The sequence below is a fragment of the Protopterus annectens genome, chromosome 16.part0, assembly GCF_019279795.1.
Source record: "Protopterus annectens isolate FY-2018-M chromosome 16.part0, PAN1.0, whole genome shotgun sequence".
Lineage (NCBI taxonomy): Eukaryota > Metazoa > Chordata > Ceratodontiformes > Protopteridae > Protopterus > Protopterus annectens.
In genome coordinates this window covers 326,486,995-326,508,164 of record NC_056750.1, presented here as the reverse complement: position 1 = coordinate 326,508,164, position 21,170 = coordinate 326,486,995, and the positions used below count along the sequence as shown (strand labels likewise).

At 38.5% G+C, this 21,170-nt stretch overlaps 1 protein-coding gene across 1 annotated transcript in view; it reads left to right on the top strand.

The window, feature by feature from the left end:
* The window catches only part of LOC122790592 (centrosome-associated protein 350-like), a 541,040-nt gene that overhangs the window by 248,203 nt on the left and 271,667 nt on the right, over positions 1–21,170 (top strand). The window contains exons 5-6 of the mRNA XM_044058119.1: positions 3,923–4,033; positions 4,296–4,393. Of these exons, the coding sequence (XP_043914054.1) occupies positions 3,923–4,033; positions 4,296–4,393 (209 nt within the window). The remainder of the gene's footprint in view (positions 1–3,922; positions 4,034–4,295; positions 4,394–21,170) is intronic.

Sequence of the window (21,170 nt, the reverse complement as noted above, 5' to 3'; positions counted from 1 at the left end):
AAACTTAAGATAAAATAAACAAATTCTACAGACCTCAGAACCAGAATGAATAGTACACTGGCTACATACTTTTCATAAACTATTCATTAAATGGAGCAACTGTTTTGATAAACTAAATGTAAGCAAAACACTTCTACTGCTTAACTCCCCTTTGTTACATTATTTTAAATGGCACTGCTCCTTCACCCTTCTCTAACTCCTCCACAAATAACACTCTCGCCATCCAGATATCAAATCCACCCATCTCACAAACTACTCCAGATTCACAAAGCCCAACATTATCCTATAATGACTGTCCATCTTTTCACTTCGACAGTATTTCCCAAATCCAAGTGACAAGCATGTTCAAAACACGAGAAACAAATGTAACCCAAATGAGTACACCATCTACTCAGCCCCTTTCTTTCCAAATGTGTCTCTTGCAGCATTTTAATTTGCAGTCTGCATTTCTTAGTATATTTCAATACTGTAAGACCATTTATGTTCCGAAATAATATGGATAGCATAGCCATTACGTCAGAAAGTTATTATTCCCACCTGTTATACATAATCATATTTTTTAAAACTTGTTTTTCCAACTTTTCTGTTACATTGCACACACTGTTTGGTAGGTTGATCTATTATACAGTTGTTTCTTGTCATCTCCATTTGAATCGGTGACATTTTACAAGACTTTTTGTTTTAATGAAAACTCTCAAATAAAAAAAAACTAAATACATTTTTAGAACATCTCCATAGCCGATTAACTAAGGACAAACAGACAAAATGATGTACATCTTCAAAATATGAAGTTTAACCCTCCTGATAGGAACAATTGCCTCATATCAACAGTTGTACCCGTTTAGGCTTTAACTAACCTAAAATTAAGGTTATCCCATACTAAATAGCATGTTACAGCACATGTTCCCACTTACTCTGGTTGCTGTGTGTTTTTTCTTCTCTCTCTTCCCTACAAGTTGTGAAAAGTCAGCTTATTTGCTTTCAGTAAACATTAACTTTGGGCCTTTAAAAAGTACACTGGCCATCTTTAAAAGTAAATTATACACTGTTCTGTCAAATACATTGATGTATTAAGTATGGAAGCTGCTATCTCTTATTCACTTCCAATAATTTCAAACTTTATTTTTTACTGAACTGCTTGCCCTTGTACCTTAAATTTTTGCATGTCCCTAAACAATGCTCTGAACTCTCAATATTAATTGCTTGCACCTACAAACAGCTGTTGTTTTTATGGAAACAGAAGAACAGAATGTACAACTGCCTTCAGCTGCAGACTTCTTAACCCACTGAACAAAAGAAATGTACTAATTATCATGACATTCATCATTATGTCTTATTTTCAAGCCTATGTGCTTACAGAAAATGTATTTTAGATTAAGCCAAGGGGATTAATCCAGACATTCACCTATGCAAAAATAAGAGAAAACATCTAACCTGCACACATAATCATTGCACGTTTATACCCCATAACCCACCCCAACAGCCCAAGATTGGGTCTATATCACTTCATTGAAGTGACACTTCAGTGAACAGCATTTTATTGGAAATGCCATTTATCGAATTCCACTCATATGGAGGCTGCACCCCCACAACCCCCACTTATTATATATGCCAACTCTGAGATCACACTACAGTGGCAAAAGGACAAATTTCCTGATCCTAACCCTACAGTGATCTCAGTTTGAACAATTCAACGAATGGCACTTTCAATGTAAGTGCACTGAAAATTCTGTTCACTGACCTGATTTTTCGCTGAACTGATAGGGACCCCCAGGATTACAGCATTTTAAATTAAACTTGCTTTTGCCCAGCCTTTCTTCTTTCTTTTCACATTGTAATGGCTATTATTTCTTAAAACTTAATTAAAAAAGGTACTTCCTTACTTTAATACTTTAAACATACAACAGTCACTGAAAAGAATCACACTCATCCCCACAGTTAGGATACCCTTGACTATATACTATACAAATATGTTTAACTATATACCATGCAGTTAATAATATGAACTGTTTTGTACAAATAATATTAAGAACAAAAATTGTTTACTTAGGTACTTTTTTCTCTTTTAGTGTTCTTCTAAACATTAATGACATAAAGTGGTTACCCACAAGTTTAACAAAGTCAAGCAAAATCCAGTCTTTTTCAGCTACTTTTTCTTGTAAAGCCATATTTCAGAAATGTGATTGATGATTAATGTCACATGTATTCATCAGTTTCAGTGTTGCTGGTCATCTTCTTGTTCATCTCTATCTATCAAAACCAGACTTTGTTTCAAGTCCTAGGTACTCCTGAATCTTCAAGTCAACTCCGTTGCCTTTTTTCTGTCTCTCAAACATTTTCCTTTGGAAGATTCGAAAAGGTCTTTATTGTCAAAAAAATGAGAAGCAGAGTCCCTTTCTATTTGATGGTTCACTCTTTGTTGGATAAACGTTTGTATTTCCTCCTTATCCTGTTCTGCATCAGAAACTTTTTTGATCCTCTAGTAAAACATATTCTAAAGGCAGCTGGCTACAGCAGCTTGAATCTTCCATCTGCCTCACATTGAACAAAACGGAAACTTCCCCTTATGGAGATGTCCATTGAAATGCTCGAACTTCTGCACATTTGAACTTATAGTCTTGACCATATGAAGTTCAAACTTGCAGAAGTTTGACTATCTGATAGGAACCCTGCAGTTAATAGATATTTTCCACAAACACTCTACTGTCTCTAGTTTTTAATACTTTAACCTTCTGCCACAGTTTTGTCAGGATCAGCCATTCCTGCCGGTATGATTGTGTCTTTACTAATACATGTCTTCACTGCTTTCTCATGGCCAGGTTTGGAGCATAAACTTGATGTGCCTTTTCAATTAGAAATTCCTACTGTGGAATACCAGTCCAGTTGCTTATTTGTGCTTTTATAAAGCTGAGTCTGTTCATTCCAGTTTTCAGGTACAGCAAAAAATCTCAGATTTTTTCTGCATGCTCTGTCTTCTAACTCTACATTTGTAACAGCTTTTCTTAATAAGACTCATATTCACCCAGTATGTTCTTCAATTTGACCTCTGATTTTTACATTTTTATCAGTTTGTCTGAATACATAGCTAAAGCTACATCTATTTTCCAGCTTTTTGTTATTTGAATTGATATACTTCTTCAGTGTTTCATTTATTTTAATCTTCTCTGAGTACATTTGATTTATTTTTTCCGCTAAATTATTGGACACCATCTCTTGTACCAATGCTGGAGCTTGAATTTGTTTTTTCTGAACTTCTGCAGGATTCTTTGAAGTCAGTGTTTTATCTCCAACTTTTCTAGCTGATTTAATTTCAAGTTCTTTAAATTTCTTCTTTGCTGGCATCCAACCAAAGTACAAGTCTATATTAGTTCATCAAAAACACAGAATTTTTCCCAGAGTTAAAAACCACTGGGCCATCACCACAACTTTTCCCTTTTCTCCATGATAGTGCAATCTCAGAGTTGGTATATCTAGTTGGAGGCAAAGCCCCCCCCCCCGCCACACTTGGGTAGGTTTGATTTAGTGCGGTGTGTGTTCTGGAGTGCTAGAGGGTGAGTGGTTCTTAACAGTTGATCTTAACAGAATGTAGGGGCTACTTAAGTGTCAAAGCACCCTTCCAAGAGTTAAGATCTGGTCTTGAGCTAGAGTTGCACTGACACAGGGTGTTTTTAACTAATATTGGAGTCTAATTGCTGCACTTCATGTACTGCAAAGTGTTGAAATTATGCCAAAATATAACAGACCATGTGTACTTGGTGTTTAAAACTCCAGCATGAGAAGGGAAGCATGGCTTCTTTATCTAATATTCATGCTAAAAGTCTCCAGTAAGCTTATATATAAAAATGATCAACTCTTTTCATCTGTTAAATTTTTTGTGGCTGTGAAAATGAAATGTTGCTTAATGGTATATTTTCTCATCTAGATTCGTCAGATTCATTATGAACAAGACTTAAAAAGACTGCAATGGAAAGCAGATCAGGAGGCCCGTGAGGCCCAAGAGACTCTGGATAAAATTTTGAATCTTGATTTCAAGGTACACTTACTGGTTTAAAAAGATACACATTATTTCGTTTCAGCATGTTTCACCTTATTAACTTGCTTATCAGTTTAGTTCTTGTCCCTTACTACTCATCACAGAGTTGTCAAGGTTAGTATAGAGCACATGTATGAGAGTGAAACCTTACTGTTTATTTGCTGAAAACAGTTATTAGAAAGAGTTTGGTCTTTCAGAAAATGCTACAGAATTAAATACTAAGCAATACCTGTAAACCAAACAAATCCTTTTCTTTTTCCAGGATATGAACAAATCAAATGCAGGTGGCGGATGGGCTATTAAGACCTGCAAATTTGAAGCAAATGCCCATGATGCCCAGAAAGTTCAGTCTCACACAAGGTATATTCATTTTTTTCTATATCATTTTCCGTAAGCCTGACAACCATCAAGGCATCTCCCATCAAATTTGAGGCTATTCATTCCTTAGAAGTGGCGGGCATTTAAACAGATCTCCTAAAGCCAAGAGATATCCAGTGGGTGCCATTAACTAGGTAATCATCAGGGATATAATTTTCTAATATCCAAGGGATTGAAAGCACCATACTGTATGATAACACACACAGATTGTGACATGAAGCCAGATACTGCACAACTGCTATATTCAGTAGACATGTAGTGTGATAGGATACATCTATTATGTGCCTTATTGCTGTTATACTGGCATTGATATCCAAAGCCTTCTTTTAGACAAAGAATGTTTGCTGTCTGACTTGTGCTATTTTCAAAAGCCCAGAAAGCACCCAAAAGGCTGATTAGTACTGTGCAGTCTTAGTAATAGTTATTAACAATAATCTATCTGGGCTAGAAGCAAACTGTAGTGGTGTAGTGTTTCTTTTCAAAACATTGTTCAGACTATCTCATGAAGATGATTTACTTTCTACCATACATGGGCACACACTCGCTCTCTCTGTCTCTCTCAAAAACACACAGTCTGCCAATCTAGGCATCCAGTTTGTCACTGTCTACACTCTCCATCACACACAAACATAAAAGTGACGTGCACTCAGATACAGAAAAAACATGCGCACAGACATGTACATGCTGAACCAAACTTTCAGCATATACTTCCCATTTAAAGCATTTGGCATGTAGCTGAACTATTTTTTAATTTATGCTGTGACTCGAATGGACTCCTTTATTAAGTCAGGGTACAATTAGAGTTTGTGAAATTAGTATTAATTCAGTCTTTGATGTCATCCAAGAGTGATCTTTTCGTCACCTATAATGTACTCAGAATTTCCTCTTTCTGTAGTTCCTATGTGGTTGCATCCATTGAAAACATATTTAAGTATGATTTTTAAATTTGTTTTATTACTAGTCCTTTTGTTACTATTATTAACACTACTACTGGAACTACCTGGGTGTCTGTCTACTTGCAAATCCTGGTATTTTATAACCGTGTGTCTCTCAGCTCATAAGACACTATAATGACTGGGTGTAGCAACTTCAATGATTAACATTTCTTTTGTCTGTTTTTCTTCTTTGACCACCGTGTCTTGTTTTCTTGCATCCATTTTAACAACTATTGGTATTCGGTGATCCCATATGATTTGAAATTCTTCATTTCGATAATGTTTTGTGGTTCAAGTTTCCAGTGCTTCTCAACTACTTATATATTGCAGTATCTGTACAATCCCCAATGCAGCAGTTTTCCTGCATCATTGTGCCTTTCATTACAGCCCTTCCACCATGAGTGTATCACAACAAGATGTGTATCTGTTTCTAATTCTGTTGTACAGAACCTACATTTTTCTGTTTCTCCCACTTTTTCTTTAGTCGTTGTAAACCGATGTGTATGTAGCCACTATCTTGGGCTTCCATTATTAACATTTCATCCTTGTGATTAAGTTCTCCTCTCCTGTCCTTTACAACTCCCACATCAAATCTTGATCAACGTCTGATTGTTCTAGGAGTTTGCTATACTTGCCACTATATTTGTGAGCTTTCCAATTTTCTTTTCTTTTCTTCTGGTCTATTTCTTTATATTCTTTGTTTTGTTTTGTTGGGTTTTTTGGTACTTTTGGTTGCTGTCTGGTTCTCGTCTACATATGGTTTGATTTTCACTCCCACTCCTTTCTGAAATGCTTCTGCTAAATTAAGCAAAGACATCATATTAAACTTCTTTCATGCATTAAACTTTCACTATGTTGGGATCTGATGAGGTCAGCAAATACACATGCAGTCTCATGATTGCAGACCTATACATGTAGTCAGTTTCGAGGAGACCCATTCCTCTTTCAGAGCAAGGGATGTATAATCTTGTTATGCACTGTTTTTTATGTATTGTTTGATAAGAATGAAGCATTTTTGTTTTCTTGTCCAACTGATTCAATGCTATTTGGGACCAGTGAGTCATATCAGAGCTGTAAGTTGGAACAGGAAGAGCAAATTCATTTGTAGCTTGGACTTTATTACTACATGCTAAGGAACTTTTGAGTATTAGCTTTGGTCTTTTGAAGTATTCTGTACTAAGTTTGTTTCTCATTTTTTCATGTTTTATTGCCTGTCTTTCATCTATTACCAAATATTTATACTTTCCCTTCTGTTGAAGTTCATTTATATCAAATTACTTTCCCTATTTTATATATTCTTGGTGATGCAGCTTTCCTTTTATAGATGTCATTCTCTTATCATCTGAAAAAGTTTTAACCATTTGCAATTGTGCTTTTAGATTCTGTTTTCTTGAACTACACAGTTTTAAATCGCCCACAGAAAGTAGAGGAGATGTCTTTGAACAAGGGTGGTTTTAGGAAGTTAAGCTGTAACCATAGCCTGACTAGTCTGTGAAGTAATCTGCTTAATGGATTAAGGGCAAGACAAATAATCTCCCTGGAATATCCCCCTTTGGCATTTGTATGGTGCACATAATGCAAGCAGATATGCTTACTGTATTGTATGTGTAACAGATGATACTCAGCCAATAAAAATCGTCTTACTGTGTTCATCCTATAGGTTGCTGACAGCAATCATATGCTATTTATCCTTACTTCCTTAGAGTTTCCCTGTTAAGAACTGCGGACTGTGCATCTTATCGGTGCATAACACCCTCCCCAGCTCTGTACACAGTGCAGTCATACAGTACACTGAGAAGCACTGAAACTATCTCCAGTGCCAGTGCGCATGACATAACAGAATCAATGCTGCTCACAATGCTTATAGGATTGTGCTCATTTACAACAGTACAGATTCAAACTGTGGTCACACTATTCGGCCATGCCTTAACCTGGACTCCTAAAGGAATGGGCTACTTGCATTAGTCTACCCCCATGTACTGTGTTTATTCCCATACTTATTGCTGGCAGCTCAATAACTACAGTATGACCCTTTTGTGGGTAATACTTGTAGATGTGATCACAAAGCAGCATGTTTGTTGAATAGGAGGGACTTTCAAAAGACCTAAAAGTTAAAATGAAAATGCATTTTTGCAAGGGGGGGGACCACACTACCCCTCACAATATGGGGGTGCTACAACCCCACACACCCCCTGCTACTTATGTATGCTAACTCCGAGAGCGATGTGCCTTGGGCAAAACATAAATCCCCAAAGTATTGTAATTTTTATCTTTGAAGGCAAAATCTCGGAATCGCACACTGTTGTTAGCTCACTATCATTGGTCAGTGGTTCAGCCGACTTGAGATTAGGAGCCGTTGCTGTCATGTCACCTATTACGGCATCACAGTGTGTATATTGTTGTGTGCAACAGACATATTTGCAACATAGTCTGATGTCTACATCATACTTTTCTGCAACATGTAGCAATAGGACTGTCACATGCAAATTTTGCCCATGTACTCCACAAATTATCTGAGGCAAAAAAACGTAAACATATAAAACTGTGCTATTGAGCTATGACTCTGAATAATCTTATTCTTTTAGATCATGGACAGTTGTGGGAGATCATCAATACTATGTAATGAATAGTTCAAGCAAATCCACAGGAGAGATTCAATTCATGAGGCATGATGTTTCCCATGGATTCTTCACACAGTAGTTTACCGGATGCCTTTAACTTCACTTTACAGCCTCATACAATCACTCATGTCTTGGCTGAGATTATCAGTTTCTGTTGAATGAAATACATTTCCTCTGGCCTCTTTTGCCTCTCCACTTCCCCAAGATCTATTTACATTCTAGCTGGGATGTACTCATGCAGCACTCAATACATGGAAGATCTGTAAAGCTCACTGGCATGTGTTTGTGCGCCATTCGTTTCACCCTGTGATGAACTGAGCATGTCTGGTCAAACAGGTTCACTTGAGTATAAGTTGCACTTCTGTCATCAGTACACAGTACATACTTTCTACGCTGACATGCCAACATCGTTGACATCTGTGTAATTCAGATCCTGTCATTATCTACTGTGGCAGACCATTTAAATCAGCAACTTTCCAAAGTTGATATTTTGTAACACCTTCAATATCGTATTGCATTAGACTAACAATTTTGTGTTCCACCTTTAAAACACATTCTATTATGTGGTTTCTGTTTAATAAAATGTTGCATCCTACATGTATAAACATGCATAGTAATAAAGCTTATACATTTTTCTTACAAATAACAGTTAACTCCATGTTTTCCTTACTTGACCTACTATAGTAACACAACTGCTGTACTCTCTAAGACTTGGGTTTATCCTAGTTTTTTTCTCATTTTTAAGCTTCCCAGCTCACTCGGTGTCATCTGCTATTACCTTAGACTTGCTCAGTGCCCTTACATTATCAGCTCTGAATAATAACTTTGTTTCCCCTTACATTATTAACTCTGAATAATAAATTTCTGTGCTTTTGCTTCTGCTTTTTTCTTCCTTCACTTTCTCTCACAGAAGAAGTAAAGTATTCCTAACCTCCTAAATACCCCCTCACCTCTTCCTTACTTTATTTCCCTTCATTTAGTTAACACGACTATCATGCTGTTTCTTTCGGCTTTTCTCCATTTCTCTTGCCTCTTTTAGAAGTGTCATCTTTTCTTCCACAGACTTTATTTCCTGCATCAATCCCAGGTTCCCACTGTGCAGCATGGCTTTACACAATGTAGCCTTATTATCACCCTACTCCATTAGCTTATTCATTTTTATCTGCTTTCTCCATAGATTGTTTCTGTGAATTAAAACAAAGATACAGACAATTGTTTCATTTAAAATTATATTTTAAAATCTGTCATGCTAGGACAAAATCCTGGTGGTTTAATCTCTGCAAAGATCTTCCACTTTTCAGACCAAGCCAATACAACTCTCTCTCTCTGTCCCTTGCTTATGCCTAAGAGATCCATGCATGCAGTTATACTTCTCTAGCACCCAACTGTTTTAAAAATTGCTAGAGCTGAAGGTAATGAAATTGATTTTTTTGTTTCTATAAAAGATGCATAGCCTTCTACATAGGAAATAATTCCAAGAGTTTCAGTGTTAGAGCTCTGGAGCATCTTTGACAACAACATGTCTAACATCAAATGCCTCATTTAAGTTCTTTGGGAGGGGCTCCTTCTGCATTGCGAGGGAAAGGTTATTTTCCAAGATTGGGGTAAGGATTTGAATAAATTATTGAAGTAGACAAAGAATTTGTAGATTTATAAGTTCAGACGTTTCAAGCATCCAGGTTTAAATTAAATGTCAGAATTGAAACTGTTTTGGATAAAAAGATAAACAGAAGAGAGAAAAATGTAAATGAAATGCTTAATACTGAGTAGTCTGTTATACTATCATACTGTGATACTGTTTTTACAATATACAGATGAGACTTGAACATGTTTTAATGTTATTTCTTGCGTCACTCTTTGTATATGTCTTGAACACTTAATGTTTGTAATTGGTTGATATATCCATTTAAATCAAATGCACTGATAATCACAGTTTATTGTAAGGATATCAATAATAACTAGCAAAACTGGTAGCAGTTTCATGTCCTTTGTCCCTTTATAATCTAATAAACAAATTGATGTGGATTTGACTTGCTGCTGTTTTGTGCATGAATGTTTGGTTTTCCTGAGTGATACCCTTTCTGGTGCTGCGTTTTGTTTGTTTTATTGCAGATTAAGCAAGTGGGGAAAACTGAGTAGTATAACATCCAGAATAAGGTTTCTGGTAACCAGATGGACATTTTACAATGAAAAATGAAAGCTTGTTTTTTGTTTGTTAATCTGGAAATGTATGCTGAATTAAGAGTTATAGACATGGGTTGGACTTTATGATGGTATGTTTTGTATGTTGATGTACACATGTATACTGCTTGTAGTGGTTTCTAAGATTACAGGCAGTTGTCTGGATAACATGCATGCATGCAATAAAATATATGACCAAGGTTTACACACAAATGTATGTGTGTTTTGATGAAAAACATTTGCTTGTGTGATTGGAATGCAGGTAATATAACCTTAATCAAGTATTACAATAGTGTTTTTGAATGCCTTCACGGAAGTCCTCAGTGAGACACCTCAGGATATTAATAACTTTTTAGAATTGTGTGACTAGAATCTGGTAGGGGAACTTAGATGTTGTTCTTTGTGTATACAGTACATTTTTGATTAAGGTTTTTATTGGCACTGTCACAAAATGAGGTATTGCCAGCACAGCTATCTGGAATTATGTAAATAATTATATGTCACTTCTGAATATCAACGTGATTCATATAAGATGCTTGTGTTATAACTGTATTAGAACTGTATGTTATGTGTATATCAAACTAAGTTTGTACAAGCATGTGTGTTGAAAAGATATTTTATAAAGTGCTTGTGCTTAAAATGTAATCACAGCATGCCCTACTGGAAAAGAACAGACATGTACATGCGCTATTGTAACTGTTTAAATGTACATTTTAAGAGTGGAAACTGGAATATAGGAGGTTAACTACAGAAAAATAGCTGAAATTAAATTAATTTATGGCAGCAAGGAGACACAGAGACTGTGCTGAGAGGTTTTCTGTATTGCCTTGGAAGTGCTTTAAGGTTTTATGACTTTCACCATTTGCCAAAGTTCTGAAGAAAAGCCCTTGTTTATGTATTTTCACAGGTAGATGCTAAATGCTACCAGCTGCCATCAATTGTTGTTTTTAAACTGGGATCTAGGAGCCAGATGACAAGAAATGATGTAATTCTGCAAGTTATCCAAGCAATAGTAGTTGAGATACTAATTTGAGAAATCACCGAGAGAGAGAGAGAGATAGAGAGAGAGAGAGAGAGAGAGCATTCTGTATTCTGTCATTGACCTGACAACATCAGCTAGAAGATCCATTCACCACACACTTCCCTTGCTCTGAAGTAAGTTAACTAGGGTATAGTAATTCTCTTAGATATAGTCAGGAATATAGCAAAGTTTAATTTAGATGTTTTTCTTTTTTTTATTTTGGACTGTCCTGCAATGTTCTTTTAAATATTTCCTGTGATTTTGTACTCTGATGTTACTGTACATATATATTTAGTATTGTCTTGTTCTTTTAATATTTATTATTACATATATTTAAACATTTCATTGTGGCTGATCTGTCTAGAGATATTTAAGTTCTGAGAGTACTTGCATATTTATTTGGTGACACTGTGGGCCACTCCTAATAGCCTTGCTGTTGGTCAAGCTACCATTTGCATTAATAGTAACATTACACAGGAAGATTGGATGCCCCTTGTTAAGGGCCTTAAAGTAGCTGATAAGGAGCTGACTGTTGGCAGTGATAACTACCTTACAGTCTGGGCAAAAGGGGGCATAGCTGGTAAACGTGTGTGTGTGTGTGTGTGTGTGTGTGTGTGTGTGTGTGTGTGTGTGTGTGTGTGTGTGTGTGTGTGTGTGTGTGTGTTTGTATAAATCAAACCTCAAAGAGTGTGTGTGTCAGCTACTTGGGCAGGGACATGAAGAACTGGTTGGATGGAGAGGGTGCTGGAGGTCTTGGCTTGGCCACTCAGCTGAGATCTCAACTCTATAGCTGTGCTAGTGGGGAGTCTTGTTGGGGATCTGGAGAAAGACAGAGAAACCAGGCCTGGACTGACTGTGGTCTCTGCATGCTCTTAAAGGAAATTGCACTTGATGCAGAGAGCTGCATCCGGTAATAGTGTGTGTGTGTGTGTGTGTGTGTGTGTGTGTGTGTGTGTGTGTGTGTGTGTGTGTGTGTGTGTGTGTGTGTGTCTTGTTATCCTGTCCATGTACATCCCCCACTGGTGGCAGTGGTGGGGCATCACATTTATTGGTTGGAAGTGGTGGGATCACCACATCACTTACTGGGATTCAGTGGTGTAGATATTGAACTCATGTATCCTGTAAAAAGTGGTCACTAAAGAAGGTGTTTGTACTCTCAAGGAGCCACACAGTGAACATTCAGAGTTTCATATCACAGTAGTCATATTTATTTTTTGTTAGCTTAGTTAGTCAGAGAGAGCATGCAAGGATGTCAGCAGAGGAGTATGGCAAGCTGACAAGGAGCCATTTGGCTGAGATGTGCCAAGCCAAAGAACTGGTGCATGCCATCCTGACTAAAGCAGAAATGATTGCAGCCTTAGCCACAGCTGCATCACAGACCAGCAGCCAGGAGGACAACCAGATTGGCCTTGGGGATGTACAGCTCTCAGAAAATGGGCAGTTCAACTTTGCCTAAGAGGACTTAAAAATCCATGCGGCGTTAGAGACTTGAACTGGAGGCCAAACGTTTGGAACTAGCATCAGCAGGGAGACTGCAGAAGGAGAAACAAATGGAATTAGAAGCAGCAGAGGGACTGAGATGTCTTGAAGCTAAAGAAAATGAAAGGCAGACGCAACATGAAGAGGAGATGCTGGGTCATGGAGTTAATGAGGAAGGGAATAACCAAACCCCAGAAGCAATAATGGTCAGTAAATATTTTCCACAGTTTGCAAAGGGTGATCATTTTGATAGTTTTATTCATATGTTTGAAAGGGTTTGTAAACAGTATAATGTTGACCATGGACTCTGGGTAAGGTTTCTGACCCCCTTACTCCATGGTAAAGCTGCAACTGCTGTTTCTAAATTGTCTGATACTAGTTGCTTAAATTGCAATACTGTTAAAATTGTTTATTAGAGTGTTTTAAGTTAACACCTGAAGCTTATAGAAAAAGTTTCATGAGCATAGATGCAAGGTAGATGAAAGTGTGTATGAATATATTGTTGACTTAAGCATTTATTTTCATAGGTGGGTGAATGGGTGTCAGGTCACCACTTTTGAAGAGAGCTGGCAGACCTTTTAGTGAGGGAACAAGCCCTTAGCACTTTGTCTGAGGACATGGGAATCTGGTTAGCAGATAGAGAATGTAATACTGCAGATGAGTTGGGGTAAAAGGGAGACCTATACCTACCAAGCAGGGCATCACTGCACAGGAAAAGGATACCCAGTGCTGCACATGGGTCTAAGGGAATCCATGGCATGCAGCCTAAACCACTCCAAGAGAGCCTGCCAGTAGCAGGGGTAGCCACTAGTCCAGGTGCACAGTCAGGACCAAGGGTTAAATGTTTTAAATGCAACCAATGGGGCCATATAGTATATAGATGTCCCCAGTGGCAAGGGGAGGAACAAAAGGTGGGAGAGACTGTAAGTGGGAATGACAGAATGCCAGTAGTAAGTTGTGTGGAGACAGCAAGGGTACCAAACTACGACAAGAGGTTATATCCTATCTTAGTAGATGGAAAATAGCCCACCACTAAGAAAGAGACCGCCTCTGACCTAACCATTCTGAAGCCTGCAATGATTAATGAGGAGTACTACTTGCTTGGGCAGTCTACTCCACTCAGAGATTTAGGAGGGACCCTATTCCAAAAACCTTTAGCTAGGGTTCACCATGACTGGGCAGTAGAAAAGGAAGCAAGCAAATAGATGTGTTTGAGAATATCCCTGTAGATGTCTTGATAGGGAATGATTTTAATAATACAGTACCTTGTGTGTATGCAGTTACATGCAGTCAAGCTTAGAGACAAGCACGTGGGTCTGGTAGCCTGGGGGGATGCAGACAGACCGCAGACTTGCAGCCAGGACTGGTGTGGTGGTTACTTCAGGGAGGGAGCTACCCTGTAGCAGTGAGACTGAAGGTGAGCCACAGCTGCTGGTGGGTACCAATGTTCCCTTGGATAGAGAGACTGCAAGGGCAGAGGTGAGGAGTAGTAGTACCCAGGCTGACAGTGAGACACCACTGTCAGAGAATACCAGACTTCCTGTGGAAGGGGAGTTGGGAAGGATTACAAAGATAGAGTTGAGACAGGCTCAACTCTGAGCCTGCATTACAAGGCCTGAGGGAGGTAGCTAGTGAGGCAACTGATTCTCAAGAAAAGGGGGAATCTGTATATGGGACAAAAGGTTACTGTACAGAGAGTAGACCCCTGAGGTAGGGCTAGAGGGTGAGAGAGTACAGCAGTTGGTAGTGCCCAGAGCCTACCATCTGGCACTTCTAGCAATAGCCCATAACATTCCCTTTGCAGGTCATATGGGCATAAAGCATACCAAGAGATGTATTATGCAGAACTTTATTGGCCTCGGATTTCCAGGGATTTAACAGGCTACTGCAGGACCTGTGAGCAGTGCCAAAAGGTAGGCAAGGCAGGAGACAAGGTCAAAGCTCCTTTGATGCCTTTGCCTGTGATTGAGGAGCTGTCCCAGAGGGTAGCTATGGGTATTGTGGGTCCTCTGAATACCCTGCATTTCACAGGGAAGAAGCATATCCTAATGGGAGTACATTATGCTACCAGACACCCTGAGGTGGTGGCTCTGTCCTCCATCGAGGCAGAAAAGGTGGCAAATGCTTTGTTAGAGGTTTTCAGCAGGGTAGATTTCCCAAAAGAAATACTGACTGACAGAGGTGCCAATTTCATGTCAGACCTGCTGGCTTGTCTGTGGAAGCATGGTGGGGTAAAGCACCTAAAAACCACCCACTACCATCCCCAGACTAATGGTCTTGTGGCTAGATTAAACTCTACACTAAAGACCATACTACAGGCATTTGTAGACCAGTTTAAGAGGTAGTAGAACAAATATTTCCCTCATCTGTTTGCTTACAGAGAGGTTCCCCAGGAAACCACAGTTTTTTCACCCTCTGAGTTGTTGTATGGGCATAGGGGGAGGGGACCTCTAGATGTGATTCATGATGAGTGGGAGGGTGTATGTGAATACCACAAGGAGTCTGTTGTGGCATATGTCCTAAACCTCAGGACAAGGCTCAGGGAACTCATGGGCTTAGCCCAGGAGAACCTGGCAGAAGCCCAGCAGCAGAAAAATGTCTGGTATGACAGGAATGCTCGAGATAGGGAGTATGAAGTGGGGCAGCAGGTTATGGTTCTCATTCCTGTCAGACACAACAAGCTGCAGGCAGCTTGAGAGGGACCCTTCAAAATAGTAAGGAAGGTCAGTGCTGGTAACTACATGGTATAACTGCTAGGCAGGAGGCAGGGACAGAAACTGTACCATGTAAAAACCATGAATCCTTACCATGATAGGAAGGCCCTGGTGCTAAGTATTGGCATTAGAAGCAGAAGAAGTCTGAGGGGGATCAATGGCTACAGGGAGCCAGCCAGCAAAGTCCAAAATTACTATCATGGAGCCTAGGGTTGCAGGCATATGATAAGACAGTCCAACACTGTACTGGGGTCAGCAGTGCCAAGGCAGCTGGGATTTCAAGACAGGGGATGGGGTAATGTATTCCCAGATAGAGTCATCCCTCTCAAAAAATGTTTCTCAAGGATGACTTAAAAAAACTAGCTTGAGTCTTTGGGGGGGGGGTCACGAAAGGAGGTACTGCCAGCACAGCTATCTGGAATTTTGTGAATAAGTATGTCATTTGTGAATATCAACATGATTTATATAAGATGCTTGTGTAACAAATATATTAGAACTGTTTATGTGTATATCAAACTAGGTTTGTATATGCATGTGTGTTGAAAGATTATTTTATAAAGTGCTTGTTCTTAAAATGTAACCAGAGCATGCCCTACTGGAAAGGAACAGAAATGTACATGCACTAGTGTAACTGTTTAAATGTACAGATTGGAAACTGGAATACAGGAGGTTAACTTCAGAAAAATAGCTGAAATTTAAAATTACTTTATGGCAGCAAGGAGAGAGAGAGTCTGTGCTGAAAGGTTTTCTGCATGATCTTGGAAGTGTTTTATTGTTTTATGACTTCCACCATTTGCCAAAGATCCGAGAAAAAGCCCTGCTCTATGTATTTTCACAGGTAGATGCTAAATGCTACCAGCTGCCATCAATGGTTGTTTTGACCCTGGAAACCAGAAGTCAGATGACAAGAAATTGTCATTCTACAAGTTATCCCAGCAGTAGTATTTGAGGTATTAATTTGAGAAATCTCTGAGAGAGAGAGAGCGAGAGCGTTGTGTATTCTGTCTTTGACCTGACAATATCAGCTAGAAGATCCATTCACCACACACTTGCCTTGCACTGAAGTAAGTTAACTAGGATATAGTAATTCTCTTAGATATAGTCAGGAATATGGCAAAACTTAATTTAGATGTTATTCTTTATTTATTTGAGACTGTCCTGCAATGTTGTTTTAAATATATCTTGTGATTTTGAACTCTGATGTCACTATACATCATATATCTCAACCTCCAGATCAGAGAATCAGGAACAAAGGACCTTAAAATCAGGGACATTCAGGGACACTTCATTAACATAAGATATGCATATTTAAATAAGTGCATTAATGGACACGCCCACCATTCAATCAATTGCACAAAGATAGGACATCATTTCAAGTATTTTTTATTAGAGAATTATATACATTGACACATCAAAATAGAAGATTATTCATATCTTTCAGAAAACTATAAAATTAAAGTCAGACATGTTCAGCTCACCCCCACACACACACAAATACCCTTAAAAAATGGTGCTTATATGGAACGAAAGCAATACATGGAATAAGGCAAGTACATTCAGACTACTGATTCAACTTCAGCATCTTGGCAGGCAGAGGTAGGTTCTGCAGCTGATGCCGTGGAGGAATGTTCTTTGTTGTAAGCGGCTGCTGCCTTTTTTTTGCTGCTTTCAGCATGTCCTTAGGATGTTTTACACAGTAGCAGTCACTGTCCTCGTTCACAGTAGCAGTCATTGTCCTTAGGATGTTTTACACAGTAGCAGTCACTGTCCTCGTTCACAGTAGCAGTCATTGTCCTTAGGATGTTTTACACAGTAGCAGTCACTGTCCTCGTTCACAGTAGCAGTCATTGTCCTTAGGATGTTTTACACAGTAGCAGTCACTGTCCTCATTCACAGTAGCAGTCATTGTCCTTAGGATGTTTTACACAATAGCAGTCAGTGTCCTCGTTCACAGTAGCAGTCATTGTCCTTAGGATGTTTTACACAGTAGCAGTCAGTGTCCTCGTTCACAGTAGCAGTCATTGTCCTTAGGATGTTTTACACAGTAGCAGTCATTGTCCTCGTTCACAGTAGCAGTCATTGTCCTTAGGATGTTTTACACAGTAGCAGTCACTGTCCTCATTCACAGTAGCAGTCATTGTCCTGAGGAAGTTTTACACAGTAGCAGTCACTGTCCTCGTTCACAGTAGCAGTCATTGTCCTTAGGATGTTTTACACAGTAGCAGTCACTGTCCTCGTTCACAGTAGCAGTCATTGTCCTTAGGATGTTTTACACAGTAGCAGTCACTGTCCTCGTTCACAGTAGCAGTCATTGTCCTTAGGATGTTTTACACAGTAGCAGTCACTGTCCTCGTTCACAGTAGCAGTCATTGTCCTTAGGATGTTTTACACAGTAGCAGTCACTGTCCTCGTTCACAGTAGCAGTCATTGTCCTTAGGATGTTTTACACAGTAGCAGTCACTGTCCTCGTTCACAGTAGCAGTCACTGTCCTTAGGATGTTTTACACAGTAGCAGTCACTGTCCTCGTTCACAGTAGCAGTCATTGTCCTTAGGATGTTTTACACAGTAGCAGTCACTGTCCTCGTTCATCTTTATTGCTAATAAAGAGTTTAATGTTTTTGGGCCAAGTGACTGTCTGAGCTCAGTTTTTTACTTTGCGAACCATGCTGAATGCCCGTTCTGCTTCATTGTTTGAGTGTGGCAAACAGAGAACACTTCTCATTAGCTGTTGAAAAGTTGAGAGGTCTTGTACTGGAGGGCTCCCAAGCACCATCGACCAGTAAAAGATGAGAATCCAATCTAGGAACCTCTAAACGTGTGTGCAACTCAAGTAAGACTGAGTAATACACAGCACCGCACATACTCAAAATGCGAGTAAGCATTATTGGAAATTAATAATGCATCCAGAAAAAAATATTCAAAATAATTCAATGCATCCAAGAAGAAATTATTGCAAATAATTCATAACGTATCCAGGAAAATGTCATTACTGCAAATGATTATGGATCCAAGGAAAAAGACATTACTGCACATAATTCACAATGTGCCCAAGGTAATTGTTGCAAATGATTCATAACATGTCTAAGAAAATGCTTACTGCTTATGACTCATAAGGGACCCAAGAGAAAGTTCATTGCTGCAAATGTTTCATAACATTTCCAAGAGAAAGTTCATTATTGCAAATGATTCATAACATGTGTAAGAAAATGTTTATTGCAAATGATTCATAAGAGGCCAAAGAGAAAGTTCATTATTGCAAATGATTCATAATGCACACAGGAAGTGCAGACAAGGAGCATGTTATAAAACTGACAAATCATGGATATGATTCTACAGAGCGTCAACCTAGTTCTTATTGACAGAAATCAGGGCCCTCCTGTGAATCAACTCTGAACCTATATTACTGTGCCAGTTTCGCCAGCAACTGTGTCCATACTTCAGCTGTCCACAAGTTCATAGAATTTCCAAATGTTTACCCCATACTTTTGGTTTGTTCCTGTTAAAAGTTGTGGTTTTCATGACTTTTGTGGCAAATCAGTGAGGACTGAATTCACTAAATAATGACAACCATTTCAGTTTCATATTCTAGCAACTTTATAATTTCATAAGAGCAATACTTAAAATTTGTCACCCCCCCTCATTATTTTTGGATTTTACCAGATGTTTTCAATATGAAATAACTTTTAGGAGCAATAAATAGCCTTGCTAGAGAAGTCACAGCAGTATAACTTTTGTTAATAGTACATAACGATCAACAGTCCCAAAGCTTATTTTGTTTGCTTTATCCATTTACTGGTCACAGCCCCACTGTCAGCAGAGTTTAAAATATAGAGACAGTAACTAGAGGTGGATCAAGAGTTTTTCAACAAGTACTAGCAAATTAGTAATCAATTGTTCACTAAAACTGCTAGATAAGATGCAATATTTTTTCGGCAACAAGGTAAGCAAGTCACCTGAAAAAAATGCCATTCAGAAAGGGCACGATTCATCACTGTAAAGCATTATCATTCAATGTACTGTTATCCTTACGGAAAACTATTCATATTTTCTGACAACCACAAACACCACAGAACATGTGACTAAGCATACTTAGTTAAAAATAAACAGAAATAAAACAAAATATTTGAAAAGTAAAGACAAATAAAACATAGATGTCAAAAAGACTAAATCCAAAATAAAACTCAAAACACTAAAATGCAGAGGAGGAGGGAAACAAACAGCTCTGTGATATCACTTCCAGAAGGCAGACACAGATTATGCTGCGGTTCTGCAATGTCTGTAACCCGTAAAGCACAAAGATCTAAAAAACAAACTCTGCGACATACATGGCAGAGTATAGAAGTTATTAAATAATGACACACTTGAGTTTCATACTTCAAATATTTAAGAAAATGCATGTTAACACAAACCCTGTTACTCTAGCAACTTTCTAGGTTTATAACAGCAATATTTGAAATCTGCCCCTATTTTTGGGCCATTGCCCCCCCCCCCCCCCATTTTGTCAGGCTTTGTCCAGATTTCTTGCACTAATAGGTTGAGACACTGCCTAAAAGGTGTTATGGGGTGGCAAGAGCCTTAGCCAGTAGCCAAAATCCCAGGGGGTGACAGGTGAAGACCATCTCTGGCAAAGTATGAAGATCTGTCAGTCATCTCATCCCAGGCTGACAGAAATACTGGATCACCTTAGAATGACACCAGAAACTAAGCCAGTTATCGAAGTCAATCATTTTCTGTTTATATCGAGGCATCATCCTACATAAAGGTAAAATGCTGCTTAAGGCTAGTGACATACCTGCCTGAGACACACAGTCTGAGAGCTCAATCATGTTTCTCTTCATATAGTCCAGAGAGATGGTTACATGTCAAGTCATTCACACCGACATAGACTATGAATGAGTCATAACAGTACCTGTTGTTGACAGACTTGAGTGCATGTGTGATATGGTGGATCCTACCACCTGACAGACAGCTGTCCATGACCTTTTCCTCATCCAGCTTGGTGAGAGGGACATCTGTGTGCCTCACGATGGAATCACCTGTTTGGGAAGCATCAGAACAACCCTAAAGTTCTTCACCAAAACCTTTCTTAAGGAAGAAAATTGCAACTCTGACTGCATCAATAAGAAATCTTATTTTTTTCATAACAGGCCAGTCTTTACAAAATAGTCAGATTTGCGCTACTAGTGAAAAAAATATGTCAGCCTTTCCCCTTAAGTAATAGCTGCAAGTAATTCTTTAACAACTGGCTGCTCCAAACTGGCTACTCATGCAACTACAGCTGGTACATTGATTAACCTGCTTAAAACACTTGTAAAAACTGAGAGACAATGCAGAAGTAAGCGGGAAACAAGGCCTATAAAAATTCCAAATATACTATTTACCACAAAGAAAATTAATTAGCAGGATTAGCACAAACACTGAAAGGAATTTCCATAAGCTCACAACCCAGTTTCTCAAAAATGAAATTCATTCTTTGTGTAAGGCAAAGATCAGCAATATCATTAAAAATTTGCTTATAAACAGATCTTTAGGTTTGATATTCTTGCTTTCAGAAAAAAAAATGTCCTACTGAAATGATTCACTATTTTGTGCCATCAATAACTCTTTTATGGCCCAACAGCAGTTGGGATGGCATTAAAACAATTTTTATGTTATTTACAATAACCACATCACATGGGCTGAAAGAATCAGTTTCATCACTTAGAATAGATACTCAAATCTCTCTCTCTCTCTTAAACTTTACAGACTTTAAACTTTAGACATTTAATTCACTTCTGTGCAATGTTTCTTGCATGGATGAGCTACTA